General features: G+C 43.9%; 1 protein-coding gene across 4 annotated transcripts; it reads right to left on the bottom strand.

Moving 5' to 3' along the window:
• Positions 1-506: 506 nt before the first annotated feature.
• On the bottom strand, positions 507-20063 carry PSAT1 (phosphoserine aminotransferase 1). Of its 4 annotated transcripts, none has more exons than XM_035099932.2 (9): positions 19911-20063; positions 17513-17573; positions 16744-16813; positions 15512-15717; positions 13161-13333; positions 12150-12319; positions 4999-5127; positions 3679-3816; positions 507-1083 (listed from the first exon to the last, which is right to left on the bottom strand). In XM_035099932.2, the coding sequence occupies exons 1-9, from the start codon at positions 19968-19970 to the stop codon at positions 978-980; spliced, it is 1113 nt and encodes a 370-aa protein (XP_034955823.1). In that variant the 5' UTR covers positions 19971-20063; the 3' UTR covers positions 507-977. The 4 variants fall into 4 exon arrangements, with proteins under 4 accessions (XP_034955823.1, XP_034955824.2, XP_034955826.1 ...); XM_035099933.2 differs by lacking the exon at positions 19911-20063 and adding an exon at positions 19696-19904; XM_035099935.2 differs by lacking the exon at positions 19911-20063 and adding an exon at positions 19528-19677.
• Positions 20064-21946: the final 1883 nt, after the last annotated feature.

Below are 21946 nucleotides of genomic sequence, written 5' to 3'. Positions count from 1 at the left end.
TCCTGCTTCAAAGACTAAGGCCTGGTGTTAACAAAGGATGGCTGCGAGTAATTCCCTTAGGCACTAGAGGCGTACTTGGAATTATTAAACATATAAAATCTGTTTCCGTTGAATGTTATCTAAATACAGGGGTAACTCGTGTTGCGTAACCTCCAGGTTACGGAATCTTTGGGTTATGGCCGGGCCTCCAGAACGGATCCTGTTCATAACCGGAGGTACCGCTGTATTTAACTTTGCTTACCATACTAAGCACACGATTCTCTTAAGGAGGAGACTAACTTCAGGAAAATGTAACAAACTGGCACCAGGGGAAATACTTTATGTAAGATGGGATTGTTTGTCAGATCTCTTACACTGAGAACAATTTCCGAGAGTTGCCATGTATGCAATACTAATTTCTACAACCCCTCTAACCCACTACCCAGGTCGCTCAACCATTCCTTCTGTGTCCTTTCTTTTAGCAGATCAAGATGATCAGGTGACAGCAAAACCTCTATTATTGTCCATGCCAGGTCGCTCAACCATTCCTTCTGTGTCCCTTCTTTTAGCAGATCAAGATGAAAGGTTTTTAGCAGGGGCAATTAGAATAAGAGCTATTATTTGATTACTGATGTAACCCCCCAAAATGTATTTTCTATAGTTAAGTTTTCCCCTCTATCCTCAGTACATTTTATTTTATTTTAGGCTGCTGAATTCTCTCCCTACTTACCCACTTTAAAAAACACAAATGGAACTGCATACCTCTAGGGACTGTGATAAAACACTGCGGTCAATTCTCAAAGTGCAGGGACAAGCAAGCCTGGATCTTCTACAGCCAAGACCGCTTTGAATATTGGGCAGATATAAGGGACACTGGGGTTTTTATTGGTTTCCAAAATCTGACTGTGGTACTGAAAGTTTTAGTATAGGAAATATTTCCACCAGCTTCCAATTCATTAGTTTTATTTCCAAGAGGGGCAGCACTAATTAATTCGAGTTCATGACCGATGCATCTCCATGAAGCTCTTCATGAATGCTGCTAACTTCTGAACGTCTTCTCTTGTCACAGCATTATACAAAGAAGCACGGATTCCTCCCACAGATCTGAAAGAGTAAAGGGAAATGCAAGGAAAGAGTACATTTGGAGAGTCCCCCAGTTTCACCAGTACCCTATATTATTTTTGTAGTCCAGAACATTCATTTATATTGAGGGGAAAGTAACCTCTTTCAGCTCTGCATTCCTTTCTGCTGCGTTCCTTTCTGGGCAAGCTTTTATGGGAAAAGATGCCAGAGGCAAAAGTGGGCGGAGCCTCCAATGTACTTTCTACCTCTGTATAGCAGGCTAGTTTCTACACACACCCCACTCTGTCCTCCACTACGCAAGCAAGAGGTATTATCAGAGTACAAGGGAACATTCTGGCAAGCCAAAAGCACTCAATGAAGTTGTGAATCAGGGCCAGTGAGGAACATGACCTGGAAAGGTGGTGTAGCAGCTAAAGACCGAATGTGGCGTGGTAAGAGTCCTGAGGGGCAGATAAGAGAGACCTGGATGTTGGGATGAATGATCGAGAGCCATTCATTTCCAGAAACAGAGAGAAGATCCAAGAAGCAGTTTTCACTGATTGTTTACTCTACCAAAGCAGATACTGACTGTGGGTACTTATTTCTGGAAATGCGCAGTTCCTACAGGAGACGCAGAGAGCTGCTTTTAACCAGTCTTGCCTTTTCTTCTCTTACAGGCAACATGTAGAGCACAGAGACTCTTGTTTGGACTTTAAGTGTACCTTTGCTCTACCGAGATGGAGTAAATACTGCATATTGCAACCTGCTCAAGTAAATGTCTTACTTCACTGATTTTTTTTTTTTGCTTCCATGAGTATTTTATTGCCTCTTATCTGCAACCAACCCTCAATGTGATTCCAGGGAAGGAGCTGCGTTGTTTTCTCTGCTGGTTTAAAGGCTGCCACATGCGAAAGTGAGGGGACATAGGTGGCACTCTTGGGCTCTGCCCCACCTTCTGCCAACCTAGCAGTTCGAAAGCATACTAGTTCAAGTAGATAAATAGGTACTGCTACAGCGGGAAGGTAAATGGCATTTCTGTGCACTCTGGCACTTGTCGCGGTCCTCAGTATACCAGTAGTGGTTTAGTCCTGCTGGCCAAATGATCTGGAAAGCTGTCTGTGGACAAACGCCAGCTCTCTCGGCCTGAGAAGCGAGATGAACACCACACCCCATAGTCACCTGTGACTGGACTTAACCATCCAGGGGTCCTTTACCTTTTACAAGCGGATGTGTTGCTAGACCACTGGATTTATGAGCCAGAGATGATAAAACCTTTAACACTTGAAGGCCACATTTGGTCTCCAGGCCTAGAGGTTGCCCTCCCTCAATTCATACCAACCTGGTGCTTCCAGATGCTGCTGGACCATAGTTCCCACCATTTTTGCCCACTGGCCACATTGGCAGCTGGCTGATGGGAGCTGGAGTCCAATAAGATGTTGAAGACACCAGGATGGGGAAGGCTGGTGAGTGCTAACAAGAGGCATGTGCATCTTGTTGAGAAGAATGGGTTGTTTCTAAAGATAGCAATGCTTTAGGTGCATACAAACTGAAAAGAAGTCTCAGGCTGTTCCTCCAAGAGTGCATGAACAGAAGAACTGTGAGTTTGAGATTGCATGAGGGGAGCAATAATTAGACCAGAGTGACAGATTTATTTTGAAGCATCACCTTGCAAGCATCACCATACCAGATGCCAAGAGGAAAGTGGGAGGCAGAAAGACCAGTACAAGATAGGGGTGGGGTGGGAAGATACAATTCCAACAGTGCAAAACAAAATGGAAGCATCTACAGAATGGAATAACTTGCTGGATCAGGCCCATGGCCCTTCAAGTCCAGCATACTGTTCTCACAATGGTCAAGCAGATGCTTGTGGGAAACCAGGAAGCAGAACATGAGCATGATAGCCAAATCCAGGTGACCACATAGCACAGTATTACATGATTCCTGGCTGGGAGGCATCACTAAAAGGCAAAGAAGCCAATGGCCCTTACTCAGAGGTAAACCACATGTTTTGCATGCAGCAGGTTCCAGGTTCAATCCCCTACATCTCCAGATGGGGCTGGGGAAGTCTTCCATCTGAAACCCTGCTCAAGCGCCATGTTTTCCGCTAGTCATGGCTTACATAGGAAGCTGGCTTATACTGAGCCAGGCCATAGATTGGTAGATGACCAATGGCCTGGGCTCAGTAGAAGGCAGCTTCCTATGTAAGCCATGACTAGCAAAAAACACGGTGCTTAAGCAGTAGCAGATTGGGGAAATGGTGACAGTACTTATCACCTGTCAAATATTTACTGTAAATACCATACACAAATAAGGCATTTCTGCTCATGGACTCTTAATTCATAGACAATTTGGGCATCGACTCTAAACTTAAATAAAAATTGGTTTGATTATAACATGACTTTTCAGTTTTTAAAAACTGAAAAATATCTATAAAATTGTGCAGTCACACATATAAGGGATTTTTTCAGACAACACTGAAAACACAGCTAAGGTTCTGCACTAATACAACCTGTGTTTTTTCACAGTTCTGAGAAATGACAATACTTCTCATTTGTGTGTGTGTTCAATTCCTACTGCTCTTTCCGTCACATTGTAACTCAACCTCAGCCAAAGCTTCTCCACAGACTTCTCTCTTACCTATGCCCTTTCAGGGATAGCATGTTGTTTTCTGTAGCTTGATCAAGGAATTTCTTTTCCAGGGCCTCATCACCCTTAATACTGCCAATCCGGAAAGGAACATTCATTCTGCTCCTGCTGTTCTTCTCCACAGGACATCTGAAAATTTCACAGAAATGTGATTACAGCCATATTTTGGCTTATCAGATCAGTACATATTAGTGAACTAAATTGTAGGTGGTATTCAACTAAGTTTTAATCAGAATAGGCCTATTGAAATTAATGGGCCTAACATAGCCGTGTTCATTCATTTTTGCACATCTACTCTGAGTAAAACTTAATTGACTACCATCCTATGTTTCCAAGTACAGTGGTACCTCTAGTTGCTGACACGATCCATTCCGGGGCGCCGTTTGCACTCCAAAAAGTCCTCAACTAAAGCCGCAGTTCTGCGCAAGCACGGAGCACAATAGAGCGCTTCTGTGCATGTGTGAAGTGCGCAGGACGCTTCTGCACATGCGCCAAAACCCAGAAGTGTATACTTTCGGGTTTGCTGCATTCACAAGCCAAAAAGACACAACATGAACCTAACGCAACATGAGGTAGGACTGTAACGTCATCTTTGGTCCACCACAGAAATCAGTTCTACTTGCAAACTCTAAAGGGCTACCTGAAAGAGAATTACATGGAAATTACATGGGGAGGTGTCAGATGACCTCATCCCTATATGTTGAAAGAATGCATGGAGGCATCTGCAAAGGCTAAACTGTTCTTAACCTGAGGTACCACTTTAGCTAATGGGGCGTCCTGCTGCCACCGCACTGCTGGGCTGGCACGCGATTTCTGTTCTCATTCTGAGGTAAAGTTCTTAACCCAAGGTACTATTTCTGGGTTAGCAGAGTCTGTAACCTGAAGCGTCTGTAACCCGAGGTATCACTGTACAGCTCAATTCCATCATAATAATGGCCACCACTTTTGTTGTGAATTCCTAAACAGCTGGCCGTATTAGCTGCCTTGAGGGGAAATGAAGGTTCTTCTGGCTATAATCTCACTTAAATGGGACTAACAAGCTAGAAGTTATGAACTGGGTAGGATGAAGGTAAACACATTACAGATAATGTTCCATTCAAAGCATGTTATTTCTAGCATGGCATAGTCCTCTTGCAATATGCACACATGCAGAAGCTGCCACTCCTGGGAGGAAGCAAGGCTACAAGCTGTTTCACCAAAATGCTAGTTTTCCACATGTGCTTGGGTGGAAGACTTGCTAAAGTCCTATGTAGACAAAGTCCTCTGAGATAGCACTGTACAGTAACAATGGGGAAAGTCAGAACAACTTACACATAGAATCCACTGGATCCGTCAATAATATCATAAATCATTTGTGACTTCATTTGGCTAAGCTTATCCATAGCTGCAGCTCCGCCATTGCTTCTTACCCAATTCAGGACCAAGCCTGTGATATAGATACTGGAATCAAAAGAGAGGAGGCACCAATTATTTGCAATGCTATGTTCATGTCTCAATAACAAAAAACAGCAAGTTTTGCTTACATGGTATAGAAGAGAAGTAAAACCAACAAGAGTGTGTGTTGGGGGACAGGGAAGAGACAGAGTCATCTGTCCCCTATGCATAATCTCACAAATGCACCCAGTACCTAATCTAAACTGGTATTCCCCTTGAAGACCAGAAGTGTGTCAAGCCAAGGTGTCATCCTGTTTCAAATGGCACAAGCAAGCAAGCCAAATCACATGCAAAAAGGCAAAGCATCATTTTATGGCAAGTGAAACCCGTCAGCCAAAGCAAGAGAACTTCCTATAGAATACTTTCTATTCTGGTTACAATCTAGCTGCCGGTTAACAGTGCTCTGGGAACACAATACTGCAGAGACAATTGGAGGCTGTAGATATAATACAAGGGCAAAATTGAAAATTCCCATTGTTTCTTCATCTGTATAGGCCCTGTCATGACTGCTGAAAATATGGTCTAACCAACAGGAGATCCGGTTGTGAAATACTGGTCAGATTAAAAGATCTTGGCTCAAGTGGCAGAAAAAGCCATTCAAACCTGCGAAAGATATTGCTAGCTTTGGCCTGATAACTTTTTCATCAAACATGGTATTTCCTATTTAAAATAACTAGATATCAAAGCTGCTTTTGACACTGTTGACAGGGGGCTGTTATGGACCAAATTGGAGACAATGGGCCTAGAACCTAGATTACTTTACTTGATCAAAAAGCTTTATACAAAGAACACCTGTCGTATAAGAGCAACACCAGGGAGTGAAATGACAGATCCTGCCATAAACCGAGGAGTAAAGCAGGGCTGTGTACTTGCTCCCTCTCTTTTTAACCTTTTTCTTAACGACGTCGCTTCTTCACTAAAACAGGTGGACACCCATAGCCCAAAATTCAATGCATCAAGCATCCCCATCCTCCTATACACAGGTGGTATGATTTTGCTTTCACAGACAAGAATTGGCTTAAAACGACTGTTAAATTCCTGTATTGACTATCTGTCCAGAATGAAATTGTGCATGAATTTTGATAAAAGGAAAATAATGGTTTTTGGGAATTCACGCAAGAGCTATAGCTGGGTATTTGGTGGGAAACCCATCCAGCAGGTATTCAAATTCAACTATCTGGGAATTACATTCCATCATAGGCGTCTTTGGTCCTCGCACTGTGCAACGGTGGTGAATGCCAGTAAGATGTCTATGCAGGCCATAATGTGTTTCTTCATAATAAGAGGTAATTCGCATATCCCCTCTGCCCTTAAGGTCTTCAACGCCAAAATTATAGCTCAGTTGCTCTATGGAATTCCAGTCTGGCTGCTAGGGTTTGCCCAGCTGGTAGAACGAGTGCAGGCAGATTTCCTCTTCAAGATTTTTGCTGTCCCAGGCTGTGTACTCTATGCAGCCTTGTGTCTAGAGGGAGGTCAACACAAGGTAGAGACTGTCGCCTGGGCAAGATTTCTTCTATGCTGGTTAAACATCTGCCTGACAACAGATAAAGATCCTCTCCTCAGCAAAGTTTTGTTAGATCCCTTTCTTTCCCTAGGGCTACAACAGTTTAATAAGCAACTCGGGCTGTCAGCGGAACTTTTGCGATCAATGTCCCTACGATCTGCCAAGGCTATAATAAAACTAGGTTGTGGGATATTGAACGCCAGGAACTAACAGTAGCAGCAGGGAAAACATGTTCCCCTCTTTACTTTCAACTTTCTTGGGCACATGAAATTAACCACAATTATCTTGAATTTTTGCTTAACCCTCAAGAAAGAAGGGCATTTTCGCAGGCCAGGTTTAATTCAAATCCATCTAACCTCCTTTGGGGAAGGTTCTCGGGCAGGGTGGAAGGAGAAAAATTTGCCCATGTGAAGACCACCTGGTGGAAACTCTTACACATATGGTTCTTAAAGGTCAACTATATGCTGACCTCTGCCAGCAATTCCTAGATCAACTCTGCATCCCCAAATGGAAACCAGAGTTGGAGGTCATACATGTTCTATTACTGGGGAATGATCAGGAGCTCACCAAGTTTGTGGCTAAATATCTTTATTTGGGGGGTTTTTTTGTCGTTGAAACACATTGCAGACTTCTGATCTCCCTGGAGACCTAGAGATGTGATGATAGACTGCCTTGCCTCTTTTCTTTTGGCAAATGTTTTGTCCCACTGGGGAGGTGGTAATTCTGTATTGATTTGTTATGGATGTTTGTAAAGGTAAAGGGACCCCTGACCATTAGGTCCAGTCGTGACCGACTCTGGGGTTGCAGCGCTCAACTCACTTTACTGGCCAAGGGAGCCGGCGTACAGCTTCCAGGTCATGTGGCCAGCATGACTAAGCCGCTTCTGGCGAACCAGAGCAGTGCATGGAAACACCGTTTACCTTCCCGCTGTAGTGGTACCTATTTATCTACTTGCACTTTGACGTGCTTTCGAACTGCTAGGTTGGCAGAAGCTGGGGATGAGGAACAGGAGCTCACCCCGTTGCGGGGATTTGAACCACCGACCTTCTGATCGGCAAGCCCTAGGCTCTGTGGTTTAACCCACAGTGCCACCCGCATTTGATGCAATAAAAGGTTTGATGATCAGGGCCGTCCTAACCATATCTGGCGCCCTGGTGCGGGCAGGAGGGGCGTGCGGGGAGCTGAGAGGCGCGGAGGAGGCAGCCCCAGGCTCACGCTCCCTGCGCGAAGCTCCGGAGGCATGCGGGGGGCGCAAGCCTGGGGCCGCCGCGCCTCTCAGCTGTTCAGGCGGCCCCAGGCCAGTGCTCCCTGCGCGCCTCTGGAGAGTGGCCTGAAGCCGCTCAACAGCTGAGACAGAGGCGCAGCAGAGGCGGCCCCAGGCTCACACTCCCCGTGCACCTCTGGAGAGCTGCCTGAAGCTGCTCAACAGCAGAGGCGCGCAGAGGCAGACACCAGCGTTCGGCGCCCCTGATGGCCAGGCGCCCTGGCGCCTTGTGCCACCCAGCCCGGGCCTAGGGACGGCCCTGTTGATGATGATGATTTAAAATAACTTAAACCTTTTCACCTTGAGCTGTTCTTTTTGCAATAGCCAGTAAGAACAATACTGTCCTGCTGCTTTCATGTAGCCATTGACAAACTTTTCCAAAGACAGCTACTGAATGAAAATCAGAATGCAAAGCATTGTCTGTGATCTTAGCTACAAAGAGAGAATTCTGCTTGATCACAGGTATTTCCCATGGATGTCACTTTGCATACTAAACTGCTTGTAAAAAGCTAAAAGCCATAATCCTTGACATACTTACTATAACTACTATTAATATTAAGCATTCATATAGTGCTCAAGACTCTTAAAAGTACATTACAGTGTTGTTTGTAAGGGTTGCTATTTTGAATGCAAGGAAGATGACTAGCATTATCTCCATATTACAGGTGGGGAGCTGAGGGATAATGTTGACCCAAGACTACCTTGTGAATTCAAGGCAGAGATTCCCAACTCATAACTCAGATTCTCAGCTAACTAGGAAGTTGCTCCTATTGAACCAAGCTGGATTATTGCTGAATCAACAGTGTGTTCATTGTAAGCAAATAGCCTGAGCCAACTGTATCTCACAGTGCTCACCCAAGTCATCTGAACTTTTACTGTCCCCATGTACAGAAAAGCATCATTCACCCTACTCAGCTGGCCAGCAGGAGTGTCCTTCTAAGGCCTGCCTTCTCCGGGGACCTTCTGGTTGGTCACTACTTTGGAAGCAGGATTGGGGGCATTTGCCTTTTATTTGTAAAGCTGCCGTTATGCCAGTGCCTGGATTTGGTCCCAAAATCACAGAAATCTGTATTGTCACTCAGGTACATGCCCCATTTCCAAGACATTACACAAAAGCCATGAGCATTACGGAAGCAGAGAACGCCCAGAAATCAGTGTTCCAATGTGGAGCGTGAATTGTGTTGAAGCTGGTATGGGGGCTCTAATCCACCTTCCAGACAAAAGGACAGACTTTGATGCCACAACACAAACCAGCACAAGCCTCTGGCAGACAATAAGCCTAAAATATTAAACATTCCTGTTCATTAGCTATTTTGTTCCATTTCCACATCACTCTTTCTCTCTACATTTGCACACCTGTTGCAAAAGTGTCCCATACTCAGAGAATTCCTGTAAGAGCTACTTCGGTAATGGTTCATTATATGTATCCTGTTACTGGATTTCACCTAAGCCTCTATGATCCACAAAAATACACTCACTAAATAAGTGGGGACAGGGAGCATAATAGAATGACCCACTTTAAAAGCCACATAGCAAACTTCCATGCCATCCCCAAAGCAGGTTTAGTCATAGATTTGAATATCCTTGTAGCTAGGAAATGCAATTTCTCCCCCCCCAGGGGGGGGGCTGTTAATCTTCATGCAGCAGATTAACGTCAGGAAGCCAGGACTCCTTTTGGCAAGAGGTTAAAACGATCCGTATTGGACTAATTTAATTCAGAGCTTCACTACAGCAGCTCATGGACATTCAGGTCAGGTCCCCAGCCAACTAACGGCTGCACAGAGAAGAAAGAGAAACAGTCAGATTTACCGAAAAAAGGAAAGAGAGTTTGGTCAATCTCTTGCAAGACACATGTTGTTTTCAAGAAGCAAAGGAGGCAGATACATCCTGCCAACCTGCAGGGTACAAATTTTACAACACTGTAAATATGGAATGTTATACGAAATGGGTAACTAGTTTACAAATATATAAGAAAAATGAAGTTTAAAAGTTTGCAATTGTCTGCCCTGAGTTTTGTGTCCCTACCACAGTATACAATTATTATGCAAGCTACTGATAATTTAGCAGTTATGGCTTCAAGGAGAATTCCGTTTTTCTTAATTGAAATTATTTTCCATGCATGTAAACCTTTCACTCCATACTCAGGTTACTAGAACAGGCATCTCCAAACTGCGGCCCTCCAGATGTTTTGGTCTACAACTCCCATGATCCCTAGATAAGAGGACCAGTGGTCAGGGATGATGGGAATTGTAATCCAAAACATCTGGAGGGCCGAAGTTTGGGGATGCCTGTACTAGAATAATGTAATGGGATGGGACTTAAACTAGGCACCAAAAATGACCAATAGATGCAAAACTCACCACTGGTCAAGCAGAAGAATGACCCATTCTTCCCTTTCACCACACCCCATTTTGTCTTCGCAAAGAAGCTTTCCTTGGTTTTTTCTATTTAGCCAGACAGAAACAACCAATCATGTTATATGGCATAGCCATATTTCCAAATTTTAAAATCCTTGCTATGTTTGTGTTGTGCTTGTCAGGGAGAGGGAAATGGTGCTTTTCTGATGGGGTTGTAAACACCCCTGAAAATGTTTAGTTAAAGGGTAATATAAAATTATTTGAAATAAAGTTAAAATACTCCATACATTCTAGAACACTCATACATGCCAACACTCACTATCGAATACCGGTAAGTAACTTTTGGCATGTGTGAATAAAATCTGTAATGCAAAAAGGTTTTTTGGGGGTGCCTATTGTGCGTGGTATACACATATTGCACAATTAAATACTAAGAGACCTGTTTGAACTTCTGCATCTGATATGGTTATTCTCCACCTTGCAAGGTAACATTCATAACATTCTTCTATTGGTACATCCTATGAAGTTGAAACAGACTTTTAGAAATGGGGATTTAAATGCCTGAAAGAAATGAAATGCCTGTTTTACACTCCTAGCCCATTACAGAAAGAAGTTGTAGGAACTGCTTGCATAACTAAAATTTTCCATTCACATAATTCATGTGCTCACACAGTAGAACTGAAGAATATTTTGTCCAGTGGTCACACAATTGCATACACTCACTCACCTCTAATTACCCTACTAACAAAAGCACAACGTCACTGCTGTCAGCAATTCAGAAACACACAGAGTAACCCTTTATTCAGCTTTGCCTTCTTTGCATCCAGAACTGCTAATTAAATTCCATTTCGTAACCATGATGCCTAGATGACAGTCAAAATGGGAAAGGCATGGTTGTTGGTTGGGATTTTGGTCTGGGGAAATAACCACCTGAGCCAGTTCAGCTTGAAACAGGTAAGTCAAGAGATGCATGTAGGCAGTGGAAGGGACTGAAACTGTGGGCAAAGAATTCCTCGGCTCAATTCAGACCATGATCAGAAGCAGACCTAGCACTGCCATGACCATCTTTGCGGTTTTCGCACAGTGTCGCAATGTGACACTACATGAAGGACACAACAAAGAATTAGTCAGTACTGCTGTGTAAGCCTACCTGCCAGCAGAATAAGAAGTCCAAAGAAAGCATTATGTCAAGGGTGTTTTCAATTCTGTAGTCAGTCCAGCTGAGGACCAATTGGAACCATAGCTGCCAAGTTCTCCCTTTTTTTAAGGGAAATTCCCTTATGCTGAATAGGCTTCCTCGTGAGAAAAGGGAAAACTTGGCAGCTATGATTGGAACTCCACTAAAATTTATACCACCCTGACATTTTATTTCACTGGGAGAATTTGGTTATGTCACTGAGACAGGACAATAATACCTTTTCAATGCCACAGTATACAAAAAAAAGCCTAAAACAGCTTCTGCAATGCAAAGCTGAACTATATAATAAAAATAATCCAAAGCAACAACTAACATTTATTTTCTGGAGTACCAGTAGCTTTACTTTCTGGAATAGCTTGGGGTGGAACCTTATCTCCCTCATCCAGTGGGTTCGGACAGCCACCTGTCAATAGCCTGACATCACAATGACATTAGATAACCTGTTTTTGCATAGCACTGTACACCAAATCAGCAGAGTTTGCAAAGCACTGCGCACCATTTGCAGATGTCTGCAAACTTCCATTTGGCCCAGTCATGACTTTATCTAGTATAGAGCAGGTGGGCAAGACTTTGCCAAAATTGCCTTGGGGGCCAAATGGAGAGGCCTGGTGGGCTGAATTTAGTCCACAGACTAAACCTCTGCTCGGCATAGTAAACCTCCGAGTAATTAACAAAATGAAATATATTGTACTGTGGCAAGATTACCTGAAGCACGGAGGAGTGTTGTATAGGGAGCTGTTCTCCACTTGCACTTTGTAGTCCAACACCGTCGGGCACTCTTTGAGTGCAAAGCCAATCAAGTCCTCACGTACTATAACCACCGTGACTCCAGCACAGCCTGCATTCTTCTGGGCACCAGCAAAGATTACACCAAACTTGACATTGGAAGTGGGGAGGAGAAAAGAAAGGGGAAATGGATATTAAATCCAAGTACAGTCATACCTCGGTTTAAGTACGCTTCGGTTTGAATACTTTCAGTTTAAGTACTCCACGGACACATCTGGAACAGATTAATCCACTTCCCATTGCTTTCAATGGGAAAGTTCGCTTCAGGTTAAGTACGCTTCAGGTTAAGTACAGACTTCCGGAAGCAATTGTGTACTTAAACTGAGATACCACTATACTCATTTGTACATTACAGTCATACCTGGGCTCCCAAACGCCTTGGGAGCCAAACGTTTTGGCTCCCAAACGATTGAAACCCGGAAGTGACTGTTCCGGTTTTCGAACATTCTTTTGGAAGCCGAACATCTACCGGGGCTTCCACGGTTTCCGATTGGCTGCAGGAAGCTCCTGCAGCCAACCGGAAGCTGCGCTTTGGAAGTCGAATGTTTCAGAAGTTGAACGGACTTCCAGAACGGATTCTGTTTGACTTCCAAGGTATGACTGTATAAGCAGAACACATACTGGTGTATGATCCTATACACACAAATTAAGGAAAAGATCACTGCTGTGAAACATTTGCAAGCTAAATCACTTAACAATGCATATACTGAAAGTGAAATACACTCAGGAGGTCCTTCTCAGGTGATAACTTGCAATGAGATCCTAAAGATGTTTTACTCAGAGCAGACCTATTGAAATTAATGGATCTAATTTAGTCATGCTCATTGAATAAGTGAGTAAAGGCATTACACGAATCACCTTGAGCAAACCAAGGTTTGAGATATTAGGTTACACTGCGCAAAGCAACAAACTGCCCTTTTGGAACTTTACCTTAGACACATCCACCGGCCTGGAGAGGAAATTGGATGACATATCACAAACTAAAACTGCCTTTCCAACATCAGGTACAAAGTCAAACTCCACACCATGAACCGTCTCATTTGCACAATAGTAGACATAGGAGGCATCGGGGTTAAGGTTCCAAGTGCTTGGATCAGGAATTTCTGAAGCAGGTAAGACAACAGACAGGTAAACAATGGAAATATTTCCCAACTAGTAGATTCAGAAGTCTGATGAGATACAACTTTCCTTTAAATATTGAACTTTGAAAGCAACTCTCGTTCAACAAATTTCCATTGCTTTGCCAGCAAATTCATTCTTGGACTTGCTACGAAAGGGAAACAGGCAATTATATATATATATATATATATATATATATATATATATATATATATAGACACACACACACCTCCCACCATGCTTTCTCATGATGGAAGTAGCAGAGTGTGTTAAATAAAACAGGATACGAGGTCCTTTCAAGATGCTAAAAACACAACACCATTCAAAATCATTTCAACATTCAAGCCAGAAAGCAATCTTTTGTAACACAATAAGGTAATTAGGAGAGGCACCTGTGGCCCTTCAGAGGTTGCTGGACTATGAGTTCCATCATCCCTGGCCATTGGTATGCTGGCTGAGGCTAATAGGAGTTGGGATCCAGCAAATCTAGTAAGCCATAAATTGTCCACCCTGATCTACATGATGCATGCTAATCCTCATTGATGCTAAGGTATCTTGTGAACTTAACAGGCTACTCACACACCCAAACACCAACAGAGCATTTTGCAAATGGCTGTGATATAATGTAGGAGTTGCTGCTACAGATATTTCCCCCGTGGTGACATGCGCAAGCTACACATGTATCAAGAACTACATTTCCCATCAGCTCCAGACAGCACAACAAATGGTTCTGAATGGTAAGAATTGTAGTTCAACAACAGCTGGAAGGCCACAGGTCAACCAGTCATGCTTTAGATAATAATTCAGGCTTCCCCAACCTGGCACTAGGGCTGGGCGGTATCTGGTTTTCAACCTCCCTGCAGTGGTGGAGGGTGTGCCATGCTTCCCCACAGCAGCAGAGGGCCTTGCCGGGCCTCCCCACGGTGGAAGAGGGTTCCACCATACCTCTCCACAGTGGCAGAGGGCGCGATACACTTCCCTACAGCAGCAGAAGGTCCCATTCTACCTCCCCATGGTGGAAGAGGGTGTGTCGCACTTCCCTGCAGTAGGAGAGGACCTTGACAACTGTGGCGATGGAGGGCCTTAAAATTTAAGGAAGTAGTAAATTTAATAAAAATATTACATGAACTTCCATATAATATGTTTTCAACTAATTTAAGAGTAGTTTAAGTGATTTACTAGTCAAGCTGCATCTGCTTCCCCACTCAGACGTCTAAGTGGAATCTGTGCATGCAGAAGCCCCACTGAGTTCAACTAAACTTACTTCTACTTTCCTGGGAGTAAGCCTCATTGAATTCAGTAGGGCTCGCTTGCGAGTAGACACGCATTTACTTGCACTACTTGCCGAAAAACATCATTCCCACAAGCAAGATGAGCGCCGCACTCCATAGTCGCCTTTAACTGGACATAACAGGCCAGGGGTCGTTTTCCTTTACCTAATGTTTGCACAGTCTCATAAGCTGCTCTGAAAGGGGGGGCAGAAGCCTAATTTATGCACTGCACAGCAGACACGCAATATCATCATGCATTTGGTTAATGGGTAGAACAAGATGTGTTTCATAGATACAGCAAGTTGCACTATTCTTTTTCATCATGGGTACTTCCAGGCCAGCACTCTTGTCAAATTGCATTTCTGCTTTGATCCTCCCTCTCCTGATTTTCCCACGCTCCTAAACTTTTGTTTTCTTTTTTCTCCCATGCACAATTTTACCCATACATGGTCCAATAACTTTGATATAATGCACCCATGAGGAGGGGAGGGCCAAGATGGGAGTGTAACAGCCAGATTTAGCCTCTCCTAAAAGCAATGTGCAGAAGCGGTTATATTTTCATGAAGGGGCGCACAGGTACCAACAGTGCACATTCAGCAGTTCTTGAAAAGACCATTAAGAAAGATGGTCAAGGTTCAGGGGCTAGAAAGCACCAGTGAAAGCTTCCTATCCAAGCCAAATCATAAGAATGGCTGCATTTCAGTAATGAGCTAACCAGTTTTCATACTTCTGGAACTATTTTTCTTTAGGATTGTAATATACACACACACACAAAACACACACACACAAGCACAGTTTGCTTTTACAAGTAACAGAAACAGTAAGCAGGAAAGAAAATGCACATACAACAGTTTAGCTTACACAAACGTTGAACTTTGCAAGTTTACTTACTTGTGTAACTGGAGAGTTTAGGATGAACAAGGTTCACTTTGGCATATTTCTCTGCTTCCTTGGCTGCTTTTGCTGACCAAGCTCCTGTAACCACATAATCAGCACACCTGGCTTCTTTCAGCCCAATAAGATTAAGTGGGACCCCACTGAATTGTCCAGATCCACCTCCTTGGAGAAAAATCACTTTGTAGTTATCTGGCATTTTTCTGTGAGAAGTAGTATCGGGAAAATGAAACAATACTATCAGTTCAGGATTCAAAATATTTGACAGTTGTTGTTCTCCAAATTAGATCCCTGGTGAAAATATCAGTTCTAGATCAATGAAACTTTTCTGATAAAATGATGTTTTACATTATTTGTAAACAGTTACTATCCAGTATTTCAACTGATACACAGTATTTCTGTATAACCATCTGTCAGACTAATAAGCATTAGCTATATAATAGTCTACATATTTCAGCTTTCAAAGAAAATAAGAAAAATGTTTTTAAATGTTTTATTTTAAGTTCCAGAAGCTCTATAAATGCTGGTACTGGACCAATCACATTAATACAACACGAAGAAGAAAGCTTTGTGCTGTGGTTGGATGACTGATGACAATGCAAAATTACATATAATCAACTAGGGGTGTGCTTGGTGCTGCTGAACAAAGTTTTAGCAGAGTGAGGAATCTTACAACACTGTTCCAGAATGAACCGCGGAAGTCAAAATTTATAGCCAGTCCAGATACATGCAAAAAAGTACCTAATCTCTTTGCACATTTCTTGTTTGGAGTCTGCGAAGCATCACTCTAAGCCCGCTTCCAGATATACTAGGCAGAATTCTAGGTTGCCCTGTGGATCTCAGACACTTCACATGCTTCAGTCTTCAAGCATGGACAACCAATGGCAAAACACCACAAAGGAAGGCCTACTCAGAGCAAGCTTCAGCAAATATTCTGTATCTGCATCTAAGCCATGGTACTGTGCTACAGTTGCAAGTATTACATGTATTTTGCACTTCCCAATACAATATTAGAAGCAATAACTGAACCTGCTGGCAACCTTTAAAAAACAAATCATTCTAAGTACAGGAGCACAAAGTGCTTGGTCTTGTGTCCATATCAATAAAACAGACACTTTGATGAACTTGCTGTAAAGAAATTACACACGGAGTGGGAACTGTACTACAATTACTACCGTATGCCTTCAGATTAAAGGCTTTTTAGAATGTGAATAAAAATGATCACTTACAAGAGTTCACGCAAGCACTTTTCAGCTGCTTTGACAATTTTTGAAAAATCAGACGATCTGTGGCTCATTTCTGCAACAAAATAAATGTATCAGAAATGACACAATACAAACCATGTCACTAAAATAACTTTGGCTTTATAAAATTGCCATCTTTTAATTCACCTTTATTCAATGGAGACAGAAAGTCAGTGGGTGCAGGAACTGTGTGTTCCTCCACTGAAATGAATGGGGCACTCTTTTCTGGCAGCACAGCTACGTACATCAGAGCTCAAACACCCTTTAGGAAACTGCTAGACCAGGGTGGCAGCTTCTGTTTCAGTAGCAAAGGGGGTAGAAACTGCAAAGGTAGCTGCATCCTCAGTTCACTTCACTGGACAAGTGAAAGGGAAATAGCAAGAGCTGGTGTTGCATAGCTGGAGCTGGAGCGTTGCAGGTGGCTCAGGAAGACCAAAGTTTAAAGTCCTGCTCAGCTACGAAGTTCATTCGGTGACTTTGAAGCAACTGCAGTTTCTCAAGCTTAACCTTCTACATTGTGCAACCTTGAGAAGAAAATGAACACCCCTGGCCCCTTCAGACATCTGCTTTCCAGAGCTCATTGGTGTAAGGGTGGGATAAAAGTGGGAGACATATTTCAGAAAGGATAATTCTCAAACTGGGAATGCCAAGATTTAAATGTGTAGCTCTTCCTTGTTATGTTCATTATAAAATACAATTAAAAGCTCCAAATGCTAAAAAAAAAAGACATCAAGAGTAAGTAAAAGTGCCTTACCAAGAACACTAATGCCAAGGCCATTGTAATTCACTAACTCTTTCTGGGCTTCTAACAACACCTACAAAAGAAATCAATTCGATATCATTTCAGTGTCAAATCTCACAAATGCTAGTTATCAACAAAACACCTCACATCCAGAGTCATTTCATGCACAGCATTTTGGACAGATCAGATCTGGCATTACTAACACTGGGCACCATCCCCCCCAAGTAAACCACTGTAAAATAAATGTATTTTTCAATAGCCATTGATATACATGTGTTTAGGTACAAGTTATATTAAACATCAAAGTTCCTTTCTAGCTGATTAATCAGATTCAGCTCAACAATAAGACACTAATGCACAATCATTTGATTAGAAAAGGTACCAAGCTCATGTTATTAGGGATGGGGAATCCGTGGTTCTCTAGCTGTTGTTGGACTACAGCTTCCATCTTCCATGGCCCCATGGGCTGGGGCTTATGGGAGTTGGAATCACACAACATCTGGAGGGCCACAAGGTTCACATCCCAATCAGAATACTGTGTATGAAGTTTAATTCAAAGGAAAATGTTTGCTGTAGACTTCTAAAGCAGTCTTTTAGAAAGTAGCAACAACTTCACAGCTTCCCATGGGTGTAGCCAGGATTTATGTAAGGGGGGGAGGGAAGAACCTGAGATAGTTAAATATTTTTATTGATTTACTTGATTAGGACAGGGCAGCTGCCCCCCACCCCACCCCTGGCTATGTCCATGCAGCTTCCAAGGTCCAAAAGAGAACAATGCACAACAGTGCTTTCAACTAACTAAAGCACTTAGGAATGCAATTCTTATGGAAAGCTGGAAAAATAATTTATATCTGAGAAGGAGCCAAACCTCTCCCATATGTGATTGGATCAAGACAGATGCTGATGTAACTTTCTGAGCAGATGAGTTTACAGTCAGCATATTACTATCATATGTTGTATAAAATCTATTTCTCCAGTTGTCTGACATTAAACTAGGATATCTGCAAATGTTTTCCTGCCCTCCCTACATGTTCACAAAGCGTTTATTCAGCAGTGGTAAACAAAGGGTTCTTTTCATTCCAGCCCCACACACAAACAAAAGGGGTAAGCATTTTTATTCCATGAGCTCTTATATTAGTAGCTTTTTAAATTGGAAAAAACCAAGCAAACCATATTCCTCTTCATAGCTATTGGAACAAGGAAGGAGGGAATTTAGGTAGTTTTTCCACAGCTGCTGGGACACACATCCACAGAAAGAGAATGCGTACTTTTCTTAAAACCCCTGAAATGGCCCTTGTGTTACAACTCAACAAAACCTTATCCTGTAATAAAAGCCATGCAAAGCATTTGTTTAGGAGCGATAGGAAGTTAAAATGGGTAACCAATACGTAGTAGATCTGGGAGCATATGTGGGAGGTTTGACATTTTGAAACAGCCATATGTCCTTTTAAAGGGAGTGGGAGTCTGAGACAAAATGCCCTTTGCATTCTTCCAATACAAGGCTTTGGGAGTTAAAAAGAGGAGGGGGAATACCCTGCAATGCAGGCATTCGTTTTGCCAGGTGTTCTGGGACAGCCTTGAAAAAGGCATTTCCCCTCCTTTACTATTGTACCTGAAAGAGCAAGGCGTTAGAAATTGCTCTTTAGTTAGTTCACTGTCAGAATAGAAGACGCCAGCACAGCAAGAAGAGAAACGAAGATATTAAGAGGCGAGCTAGTGCTAACTTGCCAGCTAATTAGCGAACTTGGGAAAGATCCAGTACAGCACTTTTTAAAAGCCCCAGCCTTTCTCACCCTTTGCTCCACTTTAACCACGAATGCAAAATCCCTCCTTTGTTACAACTTGCTAACACCCGTCTCGAGACAGCTCTCCGACGGGAGAATACGAGAATGTCCTCTGTACTTAAAGCAAACACTTGCAAATTGCCCCTTAAGAGATACCGCTTCCACAGCCCCGTTCAACGGACTATCATAGCTGTTGATCTTTTCACATAACAGCGTAGAGAGGACGGGAACACAAGCACACACCTTTTGCAATATCGCTTAGCATTGTGAAATGTTGATTTAGGGAGTCTCTTCCCTGATCAATGATCTGCAGCTCCTACTGCGAAGATAACCCCAGTCCCGAGGGCACCAAAAAGCGCACACCCCCAACGCAGTTATCTGAAGGGCAGCCTTAAGTTGAGTGAGGCTTACTTCCAACTTACAGCGCAAGCCTACTCGGAAGCAAGCCTCGCCTACTTCCATGGTTACGTGAATACAGGACTGCAGCCACCACGGCGACACTGGCTTCCGAAGGCACATGCATAGGATCGGACTGCGCAGTGCAAATTCTCCACACTTGCGCATCTTGCCTGCTGGATTTAGCCAGGCGCTCTCTGCGGATTCAACGTCCCCCGCGGTGCACGTACCGGCAGCGGCAGCTTCGCAGGTCCCGCGCCGAAGTTGGCCACGTGCTTCTGGGCGTCCATGGTCGCAGGCGATGCTTCCTCCGCGTCCCTCTGGGCTTTGTGGGGATGCAGCGCCAGCCGCGTCTCCGGATATTCCGAAGCATAGCGACCTTGACCGTGCCTGCTTTCCGATTGGCTCCTTGTGCCTGGGTATGGTAATTACCACGCTCCGATTGGCCAGCGGCTTGCGTCTAGCCAAGCCATTGGCCGGATGGGCGCAGGAGAGAGGAGATGCAAGGCAGGAGGCCGATTGCAACATTCGACGGGCTCCAGCAGCTGGAGCGGCTGCTTGCGGCTAGTCGAGGCAGCGGCAACCTTGGGCGCCTTGGGTGCTTGCGGGCGCCTGTTCTCTTTCAGAGGACGACGAACTCTATTCTGGGCACCTTGCCTGCCCTCGCCTGCACCATCAGAGCAATTATGATCTCTGCAAAGCGTTTCAAAAAGAGTACTGTACTTAAAAAAAGGGGGAAGGCAGGGTGCCCTGCGGTTCTAGGGCGGATAGACGGGAAAGAAGGAAGAAAGGGAGCTGAAGTCTAGATTTCTTTGAAACCAGACCACCCCGCACTGAAAAGGAGAGGGCTACAAACGCATGCATATTGGAATGCGCTGGCTCCTTCCTAATGGACAGTGGAATGCCCTCTTTGAATGTGGCACCTAGCGCCCACTAGAGAGACAGATTTTTCCTAAACTACTGCAACTGGGACGCGGGTGGCGCTGTGGGTTAAACCACTGAGCCTAGGACTTGCAGATCAGAAGGTCGGTGGTTGGAATCCCCGCGACGGGTGAGCTCCCGTTGCTCAGTCCCAGCTCCTGCCAACCTAGCAGTTCGAAAGCACGTCAAAGTGCAAGTACAGTGGGAAGGTAAACGGTGTTTCTGTGTGCTGCTCTGGTTCGCCAGAAGTGGCTTTGTCATGCTGGCCACATGACCTGGAAGCTCCCTCGGCCAATAACACGAGATGAGCACCGCAACCCCAGAGTCAGTCACGACTGGACCTAATGGTCAGGGGTCCCTTTACCTTTACTGCAACTATTTATTTAATTTGTGAAATGTATATACCGCTGGTTGTAAAGGAGGGGCCGGAATGAACCATTGTATAAATTAGTTGTATGCTAGTCTATAGGAATACCCTATACAGTCATACCTCGGGTTACAGATTTTTCAGGTTAGGTCTTTTTGGGTTGCGTACCGTGCAACCCAGAAGTACCCGAACGGGTTACTTCCAGGTTTCGGCGCATGCACAAAAGTGCTAAATCGCGCTTTGCGCAGACGCGGCGCTGCGGGTTGTGAACGCTGCTGGTTGCGAACATGCCTCCCACACGGATCACGTTTGCAACCTAAGCATCCACTGTACTTTAAAAGAGAGACATCAGGCCTGCCGTTGGACAAGGCTAATATTGCAATGTTCTGTCCACCCACCCGCCATAACATGTAGCACACCATAGCCTGCAGTATTCTGGTGATATGGCTTTCTGTAAATTTCCAGTGTATTTCTCTAGAAAACAGAAATAGAGGCTAAATGACATCAGGGAATCAATGAAACTAAACTGAGTACTATATTGGAACCAGCATTTCAAACCTAGAACATAAGGGAGAGCTCTTCCGATCCACAGTTGCTGGCCTGTACATAGGCAAGTTTTGCACCCTTGCACTTGGCCGCTTATTACAATGGCTATACACAAATTTGGATATGACTGAACAAAAAGACTTAAAAATGAATAGTTGGGTTACCGACATGTTGCTCAGGGGTGCACCTGGTGCCTGCAGAGACATTCCCTGGTGCTTATATGTTCCTTCCCTGCCACTGAAATTGGGTTTGAAAGAAGCATTCTGTTGCAGTGGGTAGAATAGGGCATGGGTGATTATGTCTATGATAGTTTTTCCAGTTTTTGAATGTGCCCACAATCTCCAAAAGGCTGATGGCCTCTGACTTAGAGCTTTCAATTCTGTAGTAAGATCAGGGACAGAGCACAAACATTGAAATCCAAAGGTCCCATGT

This window comes from Zootoca vivipara, chromosome 11 (assembly GCF_963506605.1).
Source record: "Zootoca vivipara chromosome 11, rZooViv1.1, whole genome shotgun sequence".
NCBI lineage: Eukaryota > Metazoa > Chordata > Lepidosauria > Squamata > Lacertidae > Zootoca > Zootoca vivipara.
This window is presented reverse-complemented; position numbering and strand designations above follow the sequence as displayed.

Excerpts from the sequence above, each read along its gene's own strand:
- PSAT1 (XM_035099933.2), bottom strand. The coding sequence starts at position 19,848 with ATGCGCAAGTGTGGAGAATTTGCACTGCGCAGTCCGATCCTATGCATG. Across the intron at positions 17,574-19,695 it reads GCTTGCGCTGTAAGTTGGAA|GTGTTGTTAGAAGCCCAGAA; the intron begins GTAAGCCTCACT and ends TTTCTTTTGTAG. Across the intron at positions 13,334-15,511 it reads TAAACTCTCCAGTTACACAA|AAATTCCTGATCCAAGCACT; the intron begins GTAAGTAAACTT and ends TACCTGCTTCAG.